Source organism: Molossus molossus, unplaced genomic scaffold, assembly GCF_014108415.1.
Source record: "Molossus molossus isolate mMolMol1 unplaced genomic scaffold, mMolMol1.p scaffold_m16_p_22, whole genome shotgun sequence".
NCBI classification, from domain to species: Eukaryota; Metazoa; Chordata; class Mammalia; order Chiroptera; family Molossidae; genus Molossus; species Molossus molossus.
Genome location: NW_023425358.1, coordinates 824,580 through 847,402, shown reverse-complemented (window position 1 = coordinate 847,402; position 22,823 = coordinate 824,580). Strand labels below are relative to the sequence as shown.

The 22,823-nt window shown below is 39.2% G+C and overlaps 1 protein-coding gene across 1 annotated transcript in view; it reads right to left on the bottom strand.

The window, feature by feature from the left end:
- The window catches only part of TECTA (tectorin alpha), a 137,612-nt gene that overhangs the window by 13,412 nt on the left and 101,377 nt on the right, over nt 1-22,823 (bottom strand). The window contains exons 13-14 of the mRNA XM_036276159.1: nt 3,304-3,687; nt 1,257-1,543 (exon numbers count right to left, since the gene is read on the bottom strand). Of these exons, the coding sequence (XP_036132052.1) occupies nt 1,257-1,543; nt 3,304-3,687 (671 nt within the window). The remainder of the gene's footprint in view (nt 1-1,256; nt 1,544-3,303; nt 3,688-22,823) is intronic.

Here is a 22,823-nt window from a genome sequence, read left to right as displayed (position 1 = left end):
AACATGAAGTAAAATAATGAATTGGTAGCCAACTGTCAGACAAAAGGTAGATACTGACATAATGAGCATTCACCTCTGATATAATTAACTGATATAATTGATACAATCACCCTTAACAAGCATCGATATAACAAATATCAGCAACAATAATTACTACTATAATAGTAATGACAGTGGGTAGAATTAAAGATCTGGGAGAAAGTCCAGAAGCTTCTAAACCAGTTCCAGCTTAGCTCTCAGGGTCCAACAGCAAAACCTTCACAAGAAAATTGATGTCAGGCTGAAATTATTTATAGAAGAAGAAAGGACGGAAAAGGAAGTGTAAACAGAACCATAACTCCTCAGGAGCTAACCCTGCTCATCTTTGGAAGCCTCGGACACTCGTTTTCTAGCTGTGGGCCGAGAGGGCCATTTCAGAGAAAGGAACCTCAGCAGTTCTGGAACCTGACCCTGGCCCTCACAGGGTGTCCTCCTGCGGATCATCCTGCTCCAGCTGCCATTCCGCCCGGAAAATAAAAGACTGGACGAGATGCTGCCCAGGGCTCTTTCCAGGCCTGAGCCCCATAGTGAATAGGACTGTCTATTTCCGTTTACTTGCAAAAGGGTCAAAAGGGTTTGAAGCTTCATTTCCACATCTGGGCATTTAGCTGACATTTGGCATGTTAACAAAATAATGCAGGGCAAAAGAAGTATATTTATGGGTCCAGAAAGGTTTGACTATAATTTAGCATCCCAGAGGGTCCTAAAGTAAACCTTTGAAATAACTAGTATAGCTCATTCTATCTATTTTGGACAGGTAGGGCCTGATAATAACCTTGGTGACTCCCACCAAATTCTACCTGCACAACCACAACCAAGCCTTCTGGTGAGAGTCACAAACACACAATTGGACTCAACACTGGGTGGCAGGTTAGCCCTTTTTCTCCCGAGTCAGCTCTGAACCCCATGGCAGCAGGGTGCTCAGGTCCTGGGGAGCAGCTGGCAGACTGCAGAGCTAAGCCTGGGCACACCTGGCTATGTAGCCAGGGCTGAAGGACATGCACATTTAGAGGTACTCCACCTAAGCCAGCTCCTTCCTCTGACATTGGAGAAGTCACCGAGGCCTCTGATGTGTCTCTTTGTACCATGAAAACTCCATAGACTCTGCGTCCAGCTCTTTGCAGGAGAGGAACATGTTATGGAAAGTGCATTTTTTATGAATGCCTCCTGTGGGTGTGGGAGGCCCGGGGCCACGGAGTCCAGGGGCTAATCCTCACCTCTTCTGCATGCCGTTGGTTTTCCAGCTCTGTGCCAGCACCACACTGCTCACCACGGGCTTTCCCCGCAAGGTTACATAATCATCAGTTAGGTCCCCATTGAAGTTGCCACAGAGTCCACACACTTTGTTCTGCAGCCTCTCACTGATGCTGATTTTTATGACATTGTAACCATTGTAGTGTATCTGGATGTCAGGGCTGGTGTCAATCACCAGGAACCCCTCACTGCTGTAGATTTTGGTGGCCAACCCGGTGATAAATGGAACATTCACTTGCGTGCCATTCACCTATTGAAGAAAATAAAAGTAAATGACCCTTACAGCAGAGGTTGTCAAACACTTACTGTAAAGGGCAAGAGTTAACATTGTATGATCTCTATTGCTACTCAACTCGAACCTCATGGCAGGGAAGCAGCCCATAGACGAGATGGGTCTGAGGCTGTGTTCCAATAAAGTTTTATTTAGAAAAACCAGCAGCAACTCAATTTGGCTAAATCCTATTTGTTGACCCCTGCTCGAGTTCAAGGACACGTATTCATCTTACAGTGCATAGTTCCCTCCAAAGAATCAAAACATGAAGGTAGAGAGGTAAGAAAACATTAGAAAAATATAACCTATAGCAATGACTAGATTTTTGTATACAACTGAAAATGAAATTCAGTCCTGCACTGAGGAGAGTCTAACATGGTTAACATGAATCTGAGGATTATTGCCATTTTTAGTATTGTCTTGCTTATAATGTCCAAACAGAGATCCTGTAGGCGTAGTATTTCCTGCACTCATCATTCTCCTGCTTTATAACAGTGTCTTTTCTTAGCCCTTAGCACAGAACATAACATGCTTTTCTCATACTTACAAAATAAATTGGGATTTTTTTTTTCACCTGCAGGTTATTAGTAAATTTTATTTCTTAACAAAAAAAACCAGAAGGCTTTAAAAATTGTAATTCTTTACTGTTTTGGTCACTTGGGATATTTTATCCAGCAACAATGACAGTTTTGTTGCCATGTGGTCATTTTTCACTTTCTAGCTCCCGGATTTTGTCCCAACACAGTTGTGTCTGTGTGGGCCGGTTTTCAAAAGGAATTGGGATGTCAAAAAATAGTAGAAGTTTCCAGTGAAGGTAAAAACCAGCATTATAATTAAAACTCTTTCTTTTAAGCTTGCAAATTACTGCATCTTTTGCCTGACTCTGGATACTAAGCTATTTGATGACTGTTCAAATCAAGACACACTCAATTACCTAAGCCAGTGATGGAAAGCAGATACTCACAATGACACTCAATTCCAAAAATAATGTTCATGTGTATATCCTGCCTCTCCCCCCTCCCCCGCTGGCATCAGAGCACGGAGGTCTGACTACCTTTCAGGTCTACCTGCACTGAGCAGCCGGTTTAACTGAGAGGCTGGGAGGCACTGCCAATGGTCACCAGAGCAGATTCCCTTTGTGGATGGAAGAAGGGGGAGGAATCCAAGTCAGAGGCATATTAGTTATGGGGGTGTGTTGGAGATTTATTTATTTATTCAGAAATTCGCCACATTCGGCCTCTTTTCTCTCATCTGGTAAGCCATCACGGGCCCTCTGCAGCGGGTGCGCCATCCGCTGTCTATTTAGGCACTCGTGCTTTTGGGCAAATGCTTGCCTTCTCTCCGCTTCTGGAAAAGATGGTAGAGAGGAGAGCATGCCTCACTGCAGGAAGAGCCGTGAAGAACTTTAAAGGCTCATGAAAGCAAATGAGATGCTCTGGGCAATGAGTCCAGGTGCAAGCTGCGGCGCCGACCGTTGCACACCTGCAGCCCGCTAGCACCTGCCATCGTTATGGCCGAGACGCCGTCCCTCTCCTGAAGCCTGGGCATGGTCAGCACAGGACTGAATGGGACCTAGCCTTACACTTGTGGAATCCTTCCACTTTCATGCTTTAAAATCTGGTTATCTGTGTACGGCTCGCATGGAGAACCACCCGTCATCCTCCAACTCGGCTATCTGGGAAAGCCACAACAGCTCTAGCCACGCCTCGTTCCTTAAGCATCAACGACAGGCTGGGCACCTTGACAGTGTTGCGGTCGTTGATGAGAATCTGCTCCTCATTAATGTAGAAGTAGACGGGAGAAATGATGGTGAGGTTAGGGGACGACCACTTGTCGAAGTTAATGATGAGCTGGAAGGAGATGTCGGGCAGCTTCTGGCAGATGGTGGAGAGCACGAAGGCGCAGTTGGCCGGGAAGCGCAGGAAGGCGCCGTCGAAGGTTCGGAAGACGCCGCCGCCGGCCGCCAGGCAGTAGGAGGTCTTGGTGCTGACGCAGCCGCGCACCCCGTTGCGCAGCGCGCACTCCTCGCCCGACTTGCACTGGCGCGGGTCGCACTGGATCAGGTTGCGCCGGAAGCAGCGGCAGCGGCGGGTGCAGTCGCTGTTCCAGAACAGCTGCTTGGGCTGCAAGAGAGGCGCGTGCGCATGAGACCCAGGTTCAGGCAGGCTGGGGACCCGAGCCCAGTCCATCTTTTGCGGGCTGGGCTAGCCTTTCTTTAACGGGACTGAAATTTACAACAGGGAGCAGTAATTCAAATGCTTTCATTCAAATGTCGCATCGGTTCCATGGAACTCAGATGGCCAACAATATGCAATTTAGTCTTTATTGATTTCAATTGAGAATTGGGGAATCTTTTTGGCTAGACTGCAGAACCACTCACAGCCAACCTGAATGTGCAGCTGTTAGATGAAATAGGTGGAAAGAAAATATATTTGGTACAAAAAAATTATTGTAACAAGTATCAGTTCCTCTTCAAGAATGACATGTAAACTTGCTCAGGAATAATAAATGGACCCTTCACATCTTAAAGAGGTAAAAAGAAAGTGATAACCAACCCTTGTGACGAACAATTTTGACATTTCACAATATTCGACACTCCAAACTGTTTTCTTGTATCTAGGCTACTTGTAATTTATTTCTATTGCAAGTACCTCCATTTCTATGTCCTGAACTGACAGGTCTGAAAAACAGTGACTCTCTGTGAACGGAGAGCTTTGAGATCACGCCAGCTGGTTTTCAATCCAGCTTGGCATGATGCATGTGCCACCCTGAGGAGCACTACCCTCTCAGGCTGACAGGTTTCTGTCTCTGAATTGAAGATAATAACATCTTGCAGGACATGTTCTGATTCCAGTCCAGGTGGAAGAGTAAGTAAATACCATGCTCACCACTTTCCATCAAAATTATATCTACATTATAGAACAGCCATCTTTTTTTTTTTTTTTTAATCCTCACCTGAGGACACTTTTCCATTTTTTGTTCAGATAGAGTGGGAGGGAGAGAGAGAGAGAGAGAGAGAGAGAGAGAGAGAGAGAGAGAAACATCGACATGAAAGGGACACATCTAGTGGTTGCCACCTGCATGACCCATCCAGGTCCAGGGACAAACTGCAACCAAAGTACACACCCTTAGCGGGAACTGAACCCAGGTCTCTCTGGACTGCAGGCCGATGCTCTAACCGCTGAGCCAAACTGGCCAGGGCTAGAACAGCCATCTTTGAGAACCACTTGAAGATGAGCTGAACAGAAACTCTATAACTAAGAATATCAAGAAAAACTGTGTTGAGACTGGAAGAAGGGTTGGAGTCATGAAATGGACTGGTTCCACACTGTGGTGGTTTAAGAATCAGCAGGTATAACTTGCTGTAAAGTCCCCACTGAGGAGTGAGGGGTCCAAGCCCCACACTGAGCTCTTCAGCCCAGAGCAGCAGTGCCAGGGAAGAGTCCCCATAATGCCTAGCTGTGAATATCAGCTAAGAGTACCTCTGGGTGAGACAGAGGGCTTCTAGAGTCCCGGGCATTCGTCTTAAAGGGCTCAAGCAGGGCACAGACACACTTGCTCACAAAAATCTCATCCTAAGCTCCAGTGAAGGGACAATAGCTCAAAAATCATGTGGGACACATGGGGAGGAATCAAATTGTCCTAATTCAGGGCAAGGGCTGGAGGGGCAACTCTCTCTGGAATGAAAGTGCTTGTGGGTGCCATTGTTCCTTTATAGAGCCCTCCACCCAAATGACATGTGTAGGCAGGTACCAAATCTAAGTCTCCATTAACCTGGCTAATCCTGCTAGCTCATCACACCCTGATAATTCCCTGAGACCCCACCCCCCGGCAAGGAAGCCCCAGACTCAACACACTCAGTGACCAATTTCAGACCACATTAGAGTACCACCCAAATAGTTCAACAAATAACACACTCAACGTGTGGGCATAACAGGAACCAGAACCCTGCTAAGGCAAACCCCACACAACAGCCTTTCTGTTTTAGTCATGGCCAGCGCTCACAGCAAGTCAGTCATAGGGTCAATCCCACCCAATAATGAGTCAACAGCAATTAAGGGTCAACTACAACAGGAGGCACACACAACCCACACAAAGGATACCATAGAACACTTAGCTCCAGTGACCAGGGACTTGCACAGTTGGGCCCCACAAGAAACCTACTGTATAAAAACATTCTGCCAAGACTGGGAGATGAAGCAGATTCACCTGGTATGTAGAAACAAACACAAGAGGTAGCCAAAATAAGGAGACAAAGAAAATGTCCCAAATGAAAGAACAGGACAAACCTTGCAAACTACCAGTTACAGAGTTCAAAACAATGGTTATAAGGATGCTCAATGAACTTTGGAAAAAAATAAATGAACTCAGTGAAATTTATACAAAAAAAGACAAAATAGAAACCATAGGGGAAAAAAACTTTCAGAAATGAAGAAAACAATAACAAAAATTAAGAATACATTAGATGGAATCAATAGCCAATTAGATAAAGTGGAGGATCAAATCAGCAATCTAGAAGACAAACAAGCAGAAAACATCCAGTATAACAGCAATTAAAAAGAAATAATTTTTTAAAAATTAGGACAGTTTAAGGGACCTTTGAGACAACATCTGCCTCATAGAGGTACCATACAAGTCCATGAAGTGAAGAGAGTCCAAAATAAGATGAACCCAAAAGGACACACACCAAGAAACATAATTAAAATGGCAAAGGTTAGAGACTTCCAGTCAAGATGGTGGTGTAAGTAAATGTGGTATCGCCTCCTCCCACAACCACATCAAAATGACAACTAAACTACAGAACAAACATCCTTCAGAACCATCTGAAATTGAGCTGAAAGGAAGTCCTACAACTACAAAATTAAAGAAGTCACATTGAGACTGGTAAGAGGGGTGGAGGTGCAGAAGGGCTGGGTCCACACCCCAGACAGACATGCTGGCAGAGGCTAATGTTCCTTTGATAAGCCCTTTGCCCATGGGGCTGCAGAAGGATGCCATATCTGAGACTCCAGAAACCTGGCTCACACTGTTTGACCCACCTTGGTGATTCCTTGCAGCCCTGCTCCACCCTATTTTTGGACCCACCCAAGCTGTTTCCAGTGGCTTTTACATAGGAGAGGCCAGTTTTGGATCATGCTTCAGATTTATCTAAATTCTCTCAAACAAGCAGCATCTGGCCTCAGCAAGCCCCATACCTCTCATTAATTGGTTCCAGGCCTGGCACTAGAAGCAGCCAGCTTTGGATCACAGCTTGACTTTGCCTGGGCACCTCCAAGCCCAGTACTAGAAGCAGTCATCTTCAGATTGCCTTGTAGCTTATGCCTCGTGGCCCTGGGTAGAACACAGGCAGTGGCTGACCTTTTTCTGTACCTACGGGGAGACCCCAGAGCCAGCACACCCAGCAGACAGTTTCAGACCATGTCAAAGCACCACCACCCAACTACCTTCACAAGTGACACCCTCAAGGGATGGACTCAGTGGGTACCAGGGCCCCGATGAAGTAAGTCTTGCTCTGCACGGTGGGCTTCTGCATAGCAGATCTTCCAAGTTGGTCAGAAATCAGTGGTCAGTGGGCATGGCCATTCCTTGCAGCTTATCAGCCTGAGTAAATCCCTCCCATTGATGTGCCAACAGCAATCAAGTCTCACTTACAACAGAAGGGCATACAGTCCACATGAGGGGTGCACTCGAGGGTGAACCTTACAGGACACCTACTACAATAGGCCACCCTATGAAGCCTAGGAGACATAAAAGCTCTTCCTAATACATAGAAACAAACACAGGGAAGCAGCCAAAATGAGGAGACAAAGAAACATGTCACAAATGGAAGAACAGAACAAAACTCCAGGAAAAGAACTAAAACAAATGGAGATAATGAATCTAACAGATTTAGAGTTCAAAATATTGGTTATACAGATGCTCAAGGATCTTAGTGAGGACCTTAAGAACATAATAAAGTACCAGTCACAAATGAAGGATGCACTAATGGAAATAAAGAATAATTTACAGGGAATCAATAGTAGAGTAGGTGAAGCTGAGAATCAACCCATCAATTTGGAATAAAATGAAGCAAAAAAGATCCAGTGAGAACAGGAAAAAGAAAAAAGAATCCAAAAAAATGAGGATAGTGTAAGGAGCCTCTGGGACAACTTCTAGCGTTACAACATTTGCATCATGGGGGTGCCAGAAGGAGATGAGAAAGAACAAGAAATTAAAAACCTATTGGAGAAAATAATGATAGAAAACTTCCCTAACCTGGTGAAGAAAACAAACATACAATTCCAGGAAGCATCGAGAGTTCCAAATAAGATGACCTGAAAGAAACCCACACCAAGACACATCATTATTAAAATCAAAAGGTTAAAGACAAAGAGAGAAGCTTAAAAGCAGCAAGAGAAAAGCAGTTAGTTACCTACAAGGAAGCTCCCATAAGACTGTCAGCTGACTTCTTAAAACAAGCTTTGCAGGCCAGAAGGGAGTGGCAAGAAATAGTCAAAGTGATATAAAGCAAGGACCTACAACCAAGATTACTCTACCCAGCAAAGCTATCATTTAGAATCAATGGACATATAAAGAGCTTCCTAGACAAGAAAAAGCGAAAGAAGTTCATTACCAATAAATCAGTATTATATGAAATGTTGATAGGTCTTCTTGAAGAAGACAATAAAAAATATGAACAATAGAATGGCAATTAATATGTATCTATCAACAATTGAATTGACAAACTAATTGAACAAGTAGGACAGATACAGACTCATAGATACAGAAAACGTTTTGTTTGTTATCAGATGAGAGGGGAGTTGGGGTGATGGATGAAAAAGGTGGAAGAATTAAGAAGTACAAATTAGTTGTTAGACTGACAAACCCCAGAGGGAAGGCATGAGGGAGTGGGGTAAGAGAGAAATCAATGAACTTATAGCATATATGCATAACCAATGGACACAGACAATAGTGTGGGGAAGGAAGGAGGGGGCAAGAGGAGGGGGTAAATAGGGGAAAAAGAGGGACATGTGTAATACTTTCAACAATAAAGGTACATTATTTAAAAATGAAGAAAAATATGCCCAAGATTAATGACAAAGAGATAACCTTAAAAGCAGCAAGAAAAACACAGTTAGTTATCTACAAGGGGGCTCCCATGACACTGTCAACTGATATCTCAACAGATACTTTGCAGGCCAGAAGGGATTGGCACAAAATAGTTAATATGATAAAAAAAAACAAAACAAAAAAATAGGACCCACAAACAAGATTACTCTACTCAGTAAGACTATGACTTAGAATTGATAAAGAGATAAAGAGCTTCCTAGACCAGAAAAAGCTACAGGAGTTCATCACTACCAAACCAGTATTACAATAAATGTTAAAGGGGCTTTTTAAGAATAAGAAGAAAACACAATCTATAACTTGACTCTTACTAAGTGACACAGATTGCTGATGCACCTCCAGGTCACACCACCATCTGTCCACTGAAGCTTCAGTCAAGAAATGGCAGTGGAGTGAATGAAAGCTACAAAGACCATCTTCCAGGACCAAACTGGAATTACAACTAAAATAAAGACAAATCTTCAGGAAAACCAATAGAAAAGCAGCTGGAGAGAACCCATATAATGAGGGATGGAAAGAGGACACTAAATTGAGCCTGGTAGGAACTGTGGAGTCACAAGAGGGCAAGCTGGGAGCCCGCAGATAGCAGCCGAAGGGTGTTTTAGCTGTGAGCAAGTCCCTCCGGTTAAAACTCAAGGACAGCTCCACAGCACAGAGTGCTGGGACAGGGAATGGCACCTGAATAAACACCTGGCTGCAATCACCAGAGCTGAGGCTCTGACTAGCAAGAAGAGGCACATGGGAAAAAAACAGCAGAGCACTAAATTAGCTACAGCCACTTCACCTTGGGCACTGGCAGAGGGAGGGCAGAACGGACAGGAACTATGAGGAGAGACTTGGGAGTTTGGAGAGCTGGAAGGGAACAGGGAGTTTTGTGCTGAACCACTCCCTCACAGGACAGTAGCCATATTACTCAAAGAGCCCCTTCCCAGAACCTCAGAGAGAAGCAACAGTCCCTCATTGAGGAATATAACAATACTCAGGCCATAGAAATGCAAATTGAGGCTCATTAACAGCTAAAGACTGCCAGCAAGCATCGGCCCTACCCACTGGAAGTCCTCTTACCCTGAACACCTGAGGATATTTTTTCAATCACCTGAGGGCTACAAACCAAGGCGTATCAAGTAAATGAGACTAATAGCCAGCAGGCAAAACCTAGAGGATAACTGAACCTTCCCTGGTATTGCAAATCTACCCACAAAAGTAAGACTTGACAGTGGTGTTTAACATAGATCCTTCCACACTCATTTAAACCCAGTAGAGGGAGCCACAATCAGTGGAACACCAACACCCAAAGGAAAAATATGGCAGGCTCAAAAACCCACTGAGACAGCTAAAATGGTGAAACAAAGAAACCCTAAATTAAAGAACAAGAGAATTCTACAGAAGAAGAGATAAATGAAATGCATTAAGCAAGTTATCAGAGGTGGAGTTCAGAGTAATGATAACGAGGAAGCTCAACAGCATGAGAAAAGAGCTCAACAGCATGAGTAAAGATACAGAAACATTGAAAATCAACCAATTGAAATAAAACACCACCAAGAAGAAATGAAGAATGACATAGCAGAAATAAAGAATGCATTGGAAGGAATAACCAGCAGAGTACAGGAGGCTGAAGATTGGATTAGTGAATTAGAAGACACGGTAAAAAATAAATAAATAAATAAATAAAATAAATCACCCGATATGAGAACCAAAAAGAAAAAAAAAACATTAAAAAACAGTAAGACAGCTTAAGAGAACTGTGGGACAATATGAAATGTAACAACATCTGCATCATAGGAGTTTCAGAAGAAGAAAATAGCAAAGGTTATGCACTATATTTGAAAAAAATAGTGACAGAAAACTTCCCACACTTGGAGAAGAAAAAAGGCATACAAGCTCAGAAAGAAAAGTGAGTCACAAGTAAGAAGAATCCAAAGAGGCCCACACCAAGACACACAATAATTAAAATGCTAAAAATTGCCCTGGCTGGTTTAGCTCAGCAGTTAGAGCATCAGCCTGTGGTCCAGAAAGACCCGGGTTTGTTTCCCGCTAAGGGCACATATCTCGGTAGCAGTTTGTCCCCGGCCCTAGTTGGGTCATGAAGGTGGCAGCCACTTGATGTGTACCTTTCACATCAATGTTTCTTTGTCTCTCTCTCTCTTCCTCTCTCTCCCTCTCACTCTATCTGAAAAAAAAAAAAAATGTCCTCAGGTGAGGCTAAAAAAATAAACAAATAAAATGCGCCCTGGCCGGTTTGGCTCAGGGTTAGAGCGTCGGCCTGTGGTCCTGAGAGACCCGGGTTCGGTTCCCGTTAAGGGCGTGTACCTCGGTTGCAGTTTGTCCCCAGCCCTGGTTGGTCATGCGGGTGGCAGCCACTCGATGTGTTCCTTCATGTCGATGTTTCTCTCTCTCTCTCCCTTCCTCTCTCTCCCTCCCACTCTATCTGTACAAAAAATGGAAAAATATCCTCGGGTGAGGATTAAAATAAATAAATAAATAAATAAATAAATAAATAAATAAATAAATAAATAAAATGCTAAAAATTAAAGACAAAGAGAGAATTCTAAAGGCAGTAAGAGATAAGCAACAGGTTACCTACAAAGGAACCCCCTTAAGTTATCCACTGACTTCTCAATAGAAACACTACAGGCCAGAAATGAATGTCACCAAGTAATCAAGGTAATGAAAAACAAGGATCTGAATCCAAGATGACTCTATCCAGCAAGGCTATCATTCAAAATAGAAGGTGAAATAAAGAGCTTCCCAGACAAAAATGGCTAAGGGAATATATTAGCACCAAACCACCACTGCAATAAATGTTAAATAAACTACTGTAATTAGCAGAAGAAATAGGAAGAAAAATAAAACCACAATAAACAAAAATATCACTAAATAAGTACATATCAATAATAACTTTAAATGTAAATGGATTAAACACTCAGATGAAAACACTCAAAGTTGCTGAATAGATAAGAAAACATGACTCATATATATGTTGTTTACAAGTGACCCACCTCACAACAAAAGACTCACATAGGTCGAAAGTAAAGGGATGGAAAAAAATTTTCCAAGCAAACTGAAAGAAAAAAAGCTGGTATAGCAATATTCATATCCAATAAAATAGACTTCAAAATGAAGGCCATAACTAGAGACAAAGAAGGCCACTACATAATATTGAAAGGATTTATCCAACAGGAAGATATAACCATGGTAACCATATATGCACCCAATATAGGAGCACTAAAATATATTTTAAAACTTCTGGAGAACTTCAAAGGAAAAATCAACAGCAATGCAATCATAGCAGGGGACTTCAACCTCCTGCTGACATCACTGGATAGATCCTCTAGACAAAAAATTAACAAGGAAATAGAGTCTCTAAATGATGCACTAGATCAAATGGATTTAACAGATATCTACAGAGAATTATACCCCAAAACTGCAGAATTCACATTCTTCTCAAGTGCACATGAGACATTCTCAAAGATAGACCACATGTTAGGACACAAACTAAATCTCTAGAAGTTAAAAAAGATTAAAATCATATCAAGCATCTTCTCAGATCACAATAGCATGGAACTAGAATTCAATTACAAAAACAAAAAACCACACTCAAAAACATGTAAACACACAGAGGCTAAATAGCATGTTATTAAATAATAAATGGGTTACCTTGGAGGTCAAGGAAGAAACTAGAAAATTCCTGGAAACCAATGAAAATGAACACACAACAACACAAAATCTATGGGACACAGCAAAGGCACTTCTGAGAGGGAAGTTCATAGCACTACAGGCCTATCTTAAGAAACAAGAAAAAATTCTAATTGAGTATCTAAACTCACAAATTAAAGAACTAGTAAGTAAACAAAAAGAAAACCCAGAGCAAATAGAAGAAAAGAAATAGTAGATCAGAGCAGAAATAAACAACATAGAGACTAAAAAACCAATTCAAAGGATCAATGAAATAAAGAGCTGGTTATTTGAAAAGACAAACAAGATTTATGGATCCCTACCCAGACTCACCAAGAGAGGACCCTAATAAATAAAATCAGAAACTAAAGAGGAGAAGTAACAACTGACACCACAGAAATACAAAGGATCATTAACAAATACTATGAACAATTATAGGCCAACAAATTGGACAATCTAGGCTAAATGGACAAATTTCTAGAATTACACAGTCTCCCAAAACTGAAGTGGGAAAAGACAGAGAACTTGTACAGACCAATAACAACTAAGAAAATTGAAGATGTAATCAAGAAACTCCCAGACAACAAACGCCCATGCCTGAATGGCTTCACGAGGGAGTTTTACTGAACATTCGAAGAAGAATTAACTCCTATTCTCTTCAAACTATTCCAAAAAAATAAAGAAGAAGGTAAACTTCCAAACTCATTTTATGAGGCCAGCATAATTCTAATTCCAAAACAAGATAAAGACACTACAAAGAAAGAAAACTACAGGCCAATATCCCTGATGAACTTCGATGCCAAAATCCTCAAAAAAAAAATATTACCAATTTAGATTCAACGATATATTTAAAAAATTATTTACCATGTCCAAGTGGGATTCATCCCACAGATGCATGGTTGGTACAATATTTGCAAATCAATAAATGTGATACACTACATAAATAAAATGAAAGATAAAAACCATATGATCATATAAATAGATGCTGAAAAAGCATTTCACAAAATCTAGCACCCATTTCTGTTAAAAACATTAAACAATGTGGGAATAAAGTGATCATATCTCAACATCATAAAGGCCATATATGGAAAACCTACAGCCAACATCATACTCAGTGGGAAAAAACTATAAGCATTTCCCTTAAGAACAGGAACAATACAGGTATGCCTACTTTCATTACTCTTATTAAACATAGTACTGTAAGTCTTAGCCACAGCAATTAGACAAGAAGAGAAAATGAAAGGGTTCCAAATTGGAAAGGAGGATGTGAAACTGTCATTATTCATTGACAACATAATATTGTACATAGAAAACCTTCCAGACTCCATAACTAATTGACTAGCTTTAATATGTAAATTTAGAAAAGTTGCAGAATATAGAATTAACATATAGAAATTGGCATTCTTATACACCAATAATGAACACTCAGAAATGGGATACAAACAAACAAACAAAAAATAATCCCCATTATACCATCGCAACAATAATCTAGAACTAAACTTAACCAAGGAGGTAAAAGGCCTGTGTCAGAAAACTACAGGATGTTGAAAAACAAAATAGAGGATGATATAAAAAAGTAGAAACATATAGCATGTTCATGGATCTGAAAAATCAACATAATTAAAATGTCCATATTACCCAAAGCAATCTACAGATTCAATGCAATCTCCATTAAATGAACAAAGGCATATTTCACAGATCCAGAACAAATACTCCAAAAGTTTATATGAAACAATAAAAGACCTCGCATAGCCACAAAAATTTTGAAAAAGAAGAAATGGAAGGGATCACAATACTGGATATCAAGTTATACTACAAAGCCATCATAATCAAAACAGTTTGGTACTGGCATAAGAACAGACATATAGATCAATAGAACAGAAAAGAGAACCCAGATATTGACCCAAGACAGTATGCACAGTTAATATTTGACAAAGTAGGCAAGAGCATACAATGGAGAAAAGGCAGTCTCTTAATAAGTGGTGCTGGAATAATTGGACAGCTATAAGCAAAAAAAAAAAAAAAAAAAAAATTAAACTAGACCACCTACTTACACCATACACAAGAATAAACTTAAAATAGATAATAGACTTAAATGTAACCTGTGAAACCATAAATATCCTAGAAGAAAATTTTAACAGAAAAATCTCTGACATCATATGTAGTGGAATTTTCACTGATACATCACCTAGGGCAAAAGAAACAAAAGAATAAATCAATAAGTGGTACTACATCAAACTGAAAAGCTTCTGCATGGCAAAAGAAACCAGCATCAAAATAAAAATGGAACCCACTCTTTGGGAGAATATATTTGCCAATGATACATCAGATAAGGGGTCAATATTCAAAATATAGAGAGTACTTTTACAACTCAACATGAGGAAAAATGGGCAGAGGACCTGAATAGACACTTCTACAAACAGGACATGCAAATCACCAGGAGACATATGAATAAATGTTCAACATCTATAATCATCAGAGAAATGCACATTAAAATGACTATGAGATATCACCTCACACCTGCCAGTATGGCTGCCATCAACAAATCCTCAAAGAACAAATGCTGGTGAGGATGTGGAGAAAAGGGTTACTCTAGCACACTGCTGGTGGAAATGCAGACTGGTGCAGCCACTTTGGAAAATAATATGGTGTTTACACCAAGAATTAAAAATGGAACTGTCATTTGACCCAGTGATCCCACTTCTTGGAATATATTGTAAGAAGCCCGAAACACCAATTAGAATATATGTACCCATATGTTTATAGCAGTGCTATTTACAGTAGCTAAGATCTGAAAACAGCCCAAGTGCCCATCAGCAGATGAGTGGATAAAAAAGCTGTGGTACATATACGGAATGGAATACTATGCCGATGTAAGAAAGTGAGATCTCTTACCCTTTTAGATGACATGGTGGGGCCTGGAGAGTATTATGTTAAGTAAAATAAGCCAATCCGAGAAAGACAGGTACCACATGATTTCACTTATTTGTGGAAAATAATAAAGAAAATAAGCTGTTGACCAAAAGAAATCCAACATTGTTGAAGTAGGGAACAGACTGACAAACCTCAGAGGGATGGGGTAGGGGTAAAAAGAGATAAACCAAATGACTTATATGCATATGTACACAGCCAATTGACATGGGCATTAGGCTGGGGAAGGCAGGAGGGGGTAGGAGCAGAAAGGAGGGGGTCAATGGGGGAAAACAGGGGGACATCTGTAATACTTTCAACAATAAAAAAAGTAGAAACATGTACCATGTTCATGGATTGAAAGAATCAACATCATTAAAATGTCTATACTAACCAAGGCAGTCTATAGATTCAGTGCCATCCCTATTAAAATACCAACAGCATATTTCACAGATCTGAAAGAAAAACACCAAAAGTTTATATGAAACCAACCTTGGCCAGTTTGGCTTAGCAGTTGGAGTGTCAGCATGTGGACCAGAGAGTCCCAGGTTTGGTTCCCACTAGGGGCACATACCAAATATATATATATATATATATATATATATATATATATATATATATATATATATATATATATCACCAAAAGAGACCCTGGATAGCCACAGCAATCTTGAAAAAATAAAAAGTAACAAAGTTGGAGGGATCACAATACCTGATATCAGGTTATATTATAAAGCCATTGTAATCAGATCAGTTTGGTGCTGGCACAAGGACAGACATATAGATCAATGGAACAGAACAGAGAACCCAGAAATTGACCCAAGACATTATGCTTGATTAATATTTGACAAAGGTGGCAAGAGCATACAATGGAGTAAAGACAGTCTCTTTAATAAGTTGTTTTTGGAAAACTGGACAGCTACAGGCAAAAAAATAAAACTAGACCATCAAATTATTCCACATACAAAAATAAATTCGAAATGGATACAAGACTTAAATGTAATCTATGACACCATAAAAATTCTAGAAGAAAATGTAGGCAGCAAAATCTCAGACATCACAAGTAGCTGAATTTTCACCAATACATCACCTAGGGCAAGAGAAACAAAGGAAAAACAATGATAAATGGGACTACATCAAACTAGAAAGCTTCTGCACAGCAAAAAACAAAACAAAACAACAACAACAAAAAAACAACTATCAAAATGAAAAGGGATCCGACTGTATGGAAGAACATATCTGGCAATGGTACATCAGTTAAGGGGTTAATTTACAAAATATATAGAGTACTCATATACCTCAACAAAAGGTAGACAAACAATCCAATCCAAAAATGGACAGAAAACCTAAAAAGACACTTTTCCAAAGGGGATATACAAATGGCCAAGAGACATATGAAAAAATGTTCATCATCACTAATCATCAGAGAGATACAAATTACAATGATTATGATGTATCATCTCACACCTGCCAGAATGGCTGCCATCAACAAATCATGAAACAAGTGCTGGAAAGAGTGTGGAGAAAAGCAGACTCTAGCACACTGCTGGTGGCAATGCAGACTAGAGCAGCCACTATGGAAAACAATAGGTGTTTCCTAAAAAAATTATAAATGGAACTGCCAGTGATTCCACTTTTAGAAATATATCCTAAGAAGCCTAAAGCAGCAATCAGCAGTATTTACAATTGCTAAGATCTGAAAACAGCCCAAGTGTCCATCAGTGGACGATTGGATAAAACAGCTGTGGTACATGTACACAATGGAGTACTATGCAGCTGTAAGAAAGAAAGATCTCTTATCCTTTGAGATGACATGGAGGGACCTGGAAAGTATTATCCTAAGCAAAACAAGCCAAGCAGAGAAAGACAAATATCACATGATCGCACTTATTTCTGGAATATAATGAACTAAACAAACTGATGAACAAAATAGACCCAGAGTCATTGAAGTAGGGTACAGACTGACAATCCTCAGAAGGGAGAGGTTGGAGGGAAGGGATAAACCACAGAACTTATATGCATGTATGCATAACCAATGGACATAAACAACAAAGCTGGGGATGAGATTGGAGGGGCTAGGGAGCAGGGTGTCAATGGGGGGGGGGGAGAGAAACATCTATAACAAAAATAAATTAATATACATTAGAAAAAAATGTTTTAATAAATTAGTTTAATGATTAAAAAATAAACTACTGAGTGAAAAAAATTCATGCAACTCAACAATAAGCAAACAAATAATCCAATTAAAAATAGGCAGAATGCCTGAATAGACACTTCTCCAAAGAGGATAAACATATGGCCAATAGACATATGAAAAGATGTTCAACATCACAAATTATCAGAGAAATACAAATTAAAACCAAAATCAGATATCACCTCACACCTCTTGAAATGATTATCATCAATAAATCAATAAACAGGTGCTGGTGAGGATGTAGAGAAAAGGAAACACTGATGCACTGTGGGTGAGAATGCAGATTAGTACAGCCACTATGAAAAACTCTATGTTGGTTCTTCAAAAAATTAAAAACAAAACTGCCTTATGGCCCAGCCATTCCAGTTCTGGGTATATATCTGAAGAAACACAAATCACTAATTTGACCTGACCTGACCTGATACCCACAGGACCAACTTCCATTGAGGAAGGAAAAGCAGTTCAGAACAAGCACATTCAAGGGGCAAGCCCTGAAGTATATCCAGCCTCTAGGCTACCTGGGGACCTGCCCTGCAGGTCTTCAGCCAGGTGGCCCAGGGCCGAGCAGGAACAGTAATTCACATTGGCCTGCACCAGAGAACTGTCCAAGAGGGCAGGGACTCACACATCAATGGGCCAGATCCAACAATATTAAAGCAAAATCTAGTGAGCTCCACAAATAGCAGATTCAAGGGGTTTTATTTATTAGTGTGTGTGTTTTTTTTATGTACACTTCTATTGATTTTTTTTTTAGAGTAGAAGGGAAAGAGATAGAAACATCATTGTGAGAGAGAAACATTGATCAGCTGCCTCCTGCACACCCCTCCACTGGAGATTGAGCCTATAACTGGGTCATATGCCCTGACTGGGAATTGTACCAGGACCTCTCAGTGCATGGATAATGCTCAATCCACTGAGCCACACTGGCCATACTATTTATTTATTTTTTCTTTTTTGTTTTTGTTTGATGTAGACTTTCTTTCTCTGTCTTCTCACTTTTTGCCTATATTCTCTTAATGGCATCTTTTATTATAGTCTAATATTTTTTTTCTCTCATTTTGTTTACCATTAAAAAAATTTTATTTATTCAATTTTTTTCTTCTTTTCTTTTCCCATTTTACTTTCCTATTCCATATTGTATTTTATTTAACATTATTACTTTCTAAAATTATTATTGTTATATTCTTTCTTTTATTTTTTATATTTACCCTATTTCTGGTCTCTTCCTTCTTTGCTTTCATATTCTTTCTTTTCTTCCCTCTCCTAATTCTGTTGGTCTCATGCCCTCTGGTATTCTGTGTGTGTGTGTGTGTGTGTGTGTGTGTGTGATTTGTTTGTCTTTTAGTCTTTTTTTGAGGTTGTTGCTTTTATTATTGTTTTTGATGATTTTTTGTGTGTGTTGTTTTTGGTTTGGTCTGGTTGTGTTTTGTTTTGGTTCTGTCAGTATTTGTGTAACACTTGGCATGATAAAGTCAGGGTTGAGACACATAGTCAATAACCCTGATGGCTGAGCCTACCCACAAACAGACAACAACATTCAAGACACAAATTCAACAGGATAGCCCACATAACCCACACAAGAGTCATTCCTAGGTACCCAGCTTAGAAGATCAAGAAGACCACTCCACTTGATCTGACAAGATAGCCATCACACCAAGACTGGGAGGCACAGCAGTTTTATCTGATACAAAGAAACACACACACACACACACACACACAGAAAAAATGCAGAAACAAAGAAACAGGCCCCACATGAAAGAACAGGAGGAATCTCTGGTAAAGAGTTAAATGAAATGGAGGCAAGCAATTTGTCAGATACAGAATTCAAAGTAATGGTTATAAGGATGCTCAAAGAACTTAATGAGAACTATAATAAACTTAGTGGAAATTTCATCAACATAAAAATAGACAGAAACAATAAATATGAAGCAATTAGAAATGAAGAATGATATAGTTGAAATAAAGAATACCCTGGAAGAAACAAAAAGTAGATTAAAAGAAGATAAGGATCAAATAAGCAAATTAGAAGACAAGGTAGAAATGAACACTCAATCAGTGCAGCAAATAGAAAAAAGTTAAAGAGCAGAAGAATAGTTTAAGAGAACTTTGGTGCAATATGAAATGTAACAACATCTGCATCATAGGGGTTCCAGACGGAGAAGAATCTGAGCAAGGAATAGAAAACCTTTTTGAAGAAATAATTACAGCAAACACCTTTAACCTAATGAAAGAAAAACACTCAAGTTCAAAAAACACAGAGTCCCAAACAAGATGAACCCCAAAAGACCCACACCTAGACACATCATAAATACAGTCACAAACATTAAAGACAAAGAATATATTTTTTTATCTTCACTCGAGGGCATTTTTCCATTTTTGTTCAGATACAGTGGGGAGGGAGAGAGAGAGAGAGAGAAACATCGACATGAAAGGGACACATCGAATGGTTGCCAATTGCACAACCCAACCAGGGTAGGGTACAAACTGCGACCAAGGTACATGCCCTCAGCGGGAACAGAACCTGGGTCTCTCTGGACTGCAGGCCGATGCTCTACCGCTGAGCCAAACAGGCCAGGGCCAAAGATAAAGAATGTTAAGGGCAGTGAGAAAAACAGAAGTTACCTACAAGGGAGCTCCCAATAGACTGTCAACTGATTTCTCAAAAGAAACACAACAGGCCAGAAGGAAGTGGCATGAAGTATATTGAAAAGCAAGGGACTGAATCCATGACTACTCTACCCAGCAAGGCTATAATTCAAAATTGAAGGTGAAATAAAGAGCTTCACACACAAATAAATAAGTAAATAAATAAATAGCTAAAAGAGTTTACTACCACCAAACCAGCATTTCAAAAAATGCTAAGGGGACTGTTAGAAGGAGAGGAAAAAGAAGAAAAAAATGAGAGAGAGGGAGACATAAAAAATAAAAATTGCAACAAATATATACCTATTAATAATAATCTTAAATGTAAATGGCCTAAATGCTCCAATCACAAGACATACCGTAGCTGAATGGATAAGAATAGATGACCCATATATATATACTGTCTACAAGAGACCCACCTCAGAACAAAGACTCACACAAGAGAAATGAAGTTATAGGATAAAACTTTTCCATGAAAATGGAAATGAAAAAAAGCTGTGGCAGCAATACTCACATATGGCAAAATAGACTTCAAAATGAAGGCTGTAACAAGAGACAATGAAAGCCACTTTGTAATACTAAAGTGATCAATACAAGAAGAGAATTTAACCCTGGCAAACATATATTGCACCCACTGCAGGAGCACACAAATGTATTTAAAAAAAAAACAAACTTCTGGAGGACTTTAAGGGAGAAAGTGACAGCAATGCAATCATAGGAGTGGACTTTAATACCTACTGGCATCATTGCATAGTTTTTTGAGATAAAAAATCAACAAAGAAACAGCAACCCTAAATGACACACTAGATGAGATGGATTTAATTGACATTTACAGAACACTTCACCCCAAATCTGCAAAATATACATTATTCTCAAATGCACAAGGGACATTCTCAAAGATGGACCACATGTTAGGACACAAACTAAGTCTCTACAATTTCAAGAAAATTGAAATCTTATCAAGCATCTTCTTGGATGACAATGGTATAAAACTGGTAATCAACAACAATAAGAGCATTAAAAACATTCAAACACATGCAGGCTAAATAGCTTGTTATTAAAAAATTAATGGGTTACCAATGAGATCAAGGAAGAAATAACTAACTTCCTGGAAACAAATAAAATAGAACACACTACAACCCAAAATCTATGAGACACAGTGAAAGCAGTCCTGAGAGGGAATTTCATAGAACTATAGGCCTACTACAAAAAACAAAACATATATATATATATATATATATATATATATATATATATATATATAAAACGATCTAACCCTGAACTTAAAGAAGTAGTAAAAAACTACAAGAAAAACCCAGATTAAGTAGAAGAAAAGAAATAACAAAAATCAGCAAAAATAAATAACATAGAATCCAAAACAAAAATACAACACAAAATATCAGAGAAACCAAGATCTGGTTCTTTGAAAAGATAAACACGTGTGATTAACTGTTAGCCAGACTTATCAAGAAAGAAAGAGAGAGAAACTAAATAAATAAAATCAGATTTGAAGGAGGTGAAGTAACAGCTAACACCACAGAAATACAAAGGAATGTAAAAATATACTCTGAACAACTATATACCAACAATCTGAACAACCTAGATGAAATGGATGAATTCCTAAAATAAGTGCAATCTTCCAAAACTGGTTCAGAAAGAATAAGAAAACATGAATAGGCTGATAACAACTGACAAAATTGAAGCAGTAATAATAATAATAATATAAAAAAAAACTACCTGCAAATAAAAGCCCTGGTTTGTTTGGATGGCTTCACAAGGGAGTTTTAGCAAACATTCAAAAAAGACTGAACACCTATCCTCCTCAAACACTTCCAAACATCCAAGAGGAAGGAACACTTCCAAGCTCTTTCCATTACCTCATTCCAAAACCAGATAAACACACTACAAAGAAAGAATTATTGACCAATATCTTTCATAAACTTAGATGCTAAAATCCTCAAAAAATATTAGCAAATCAAATCTAGAAATATATTAAAAAGATCCCACACTATGACCTATTGGGATTTATTCCAGGAATGCAAGGCTGGTACAATATTCAAAAAGCAACAAATGTGATACATCACATAAACAAATTGAAATATAAAAGTCATATGATCAAATCAGTAAATGCAGAAAAGACATTTGACAAAATCCAGCACCTATTTATGATAAAAACTCTAAGCAAAGTGGGAATAGAGGGATCATACCTCAACATAATAAAGGCCATATATGACAAACCTACAGCCAACATCATACTCAATGAGCAAAAACTAAAACATATACCTAAGAACAGGAATAAGACAGGGGTGTCCATTTTCACCACTCTTATTCAACATAGTACTGGAAGGCCTAGCCACAGCAATCAGACAAGAAGATGAAATAAAAGGCATCTAAATAAGAAAGGAGGTAGTAAAACTGTCAATGTTCACAGATCACATGATATTATATATAGAAAACCCTCAAGACTCCACCAAGAAACTACTAGATTTAATAAATGATTTTGGCAATGTAGCAGGATATAAAATTAACACCCAGAAATTGATGAAACTTTTATACACCAATAATGAATGCTCAGAAAGAGAAACTTAAAAACAACAAGAACCATTTACCACTGCAACAGAAAAATTAAGATAATGAATAAACCTAACCAAGGAGGTAGAAGACCTGTAGTCAGAAAACTACAGGATGTTGAAAAAAGTGGAAGAATATACTGTGTTCATAGATTGGAAG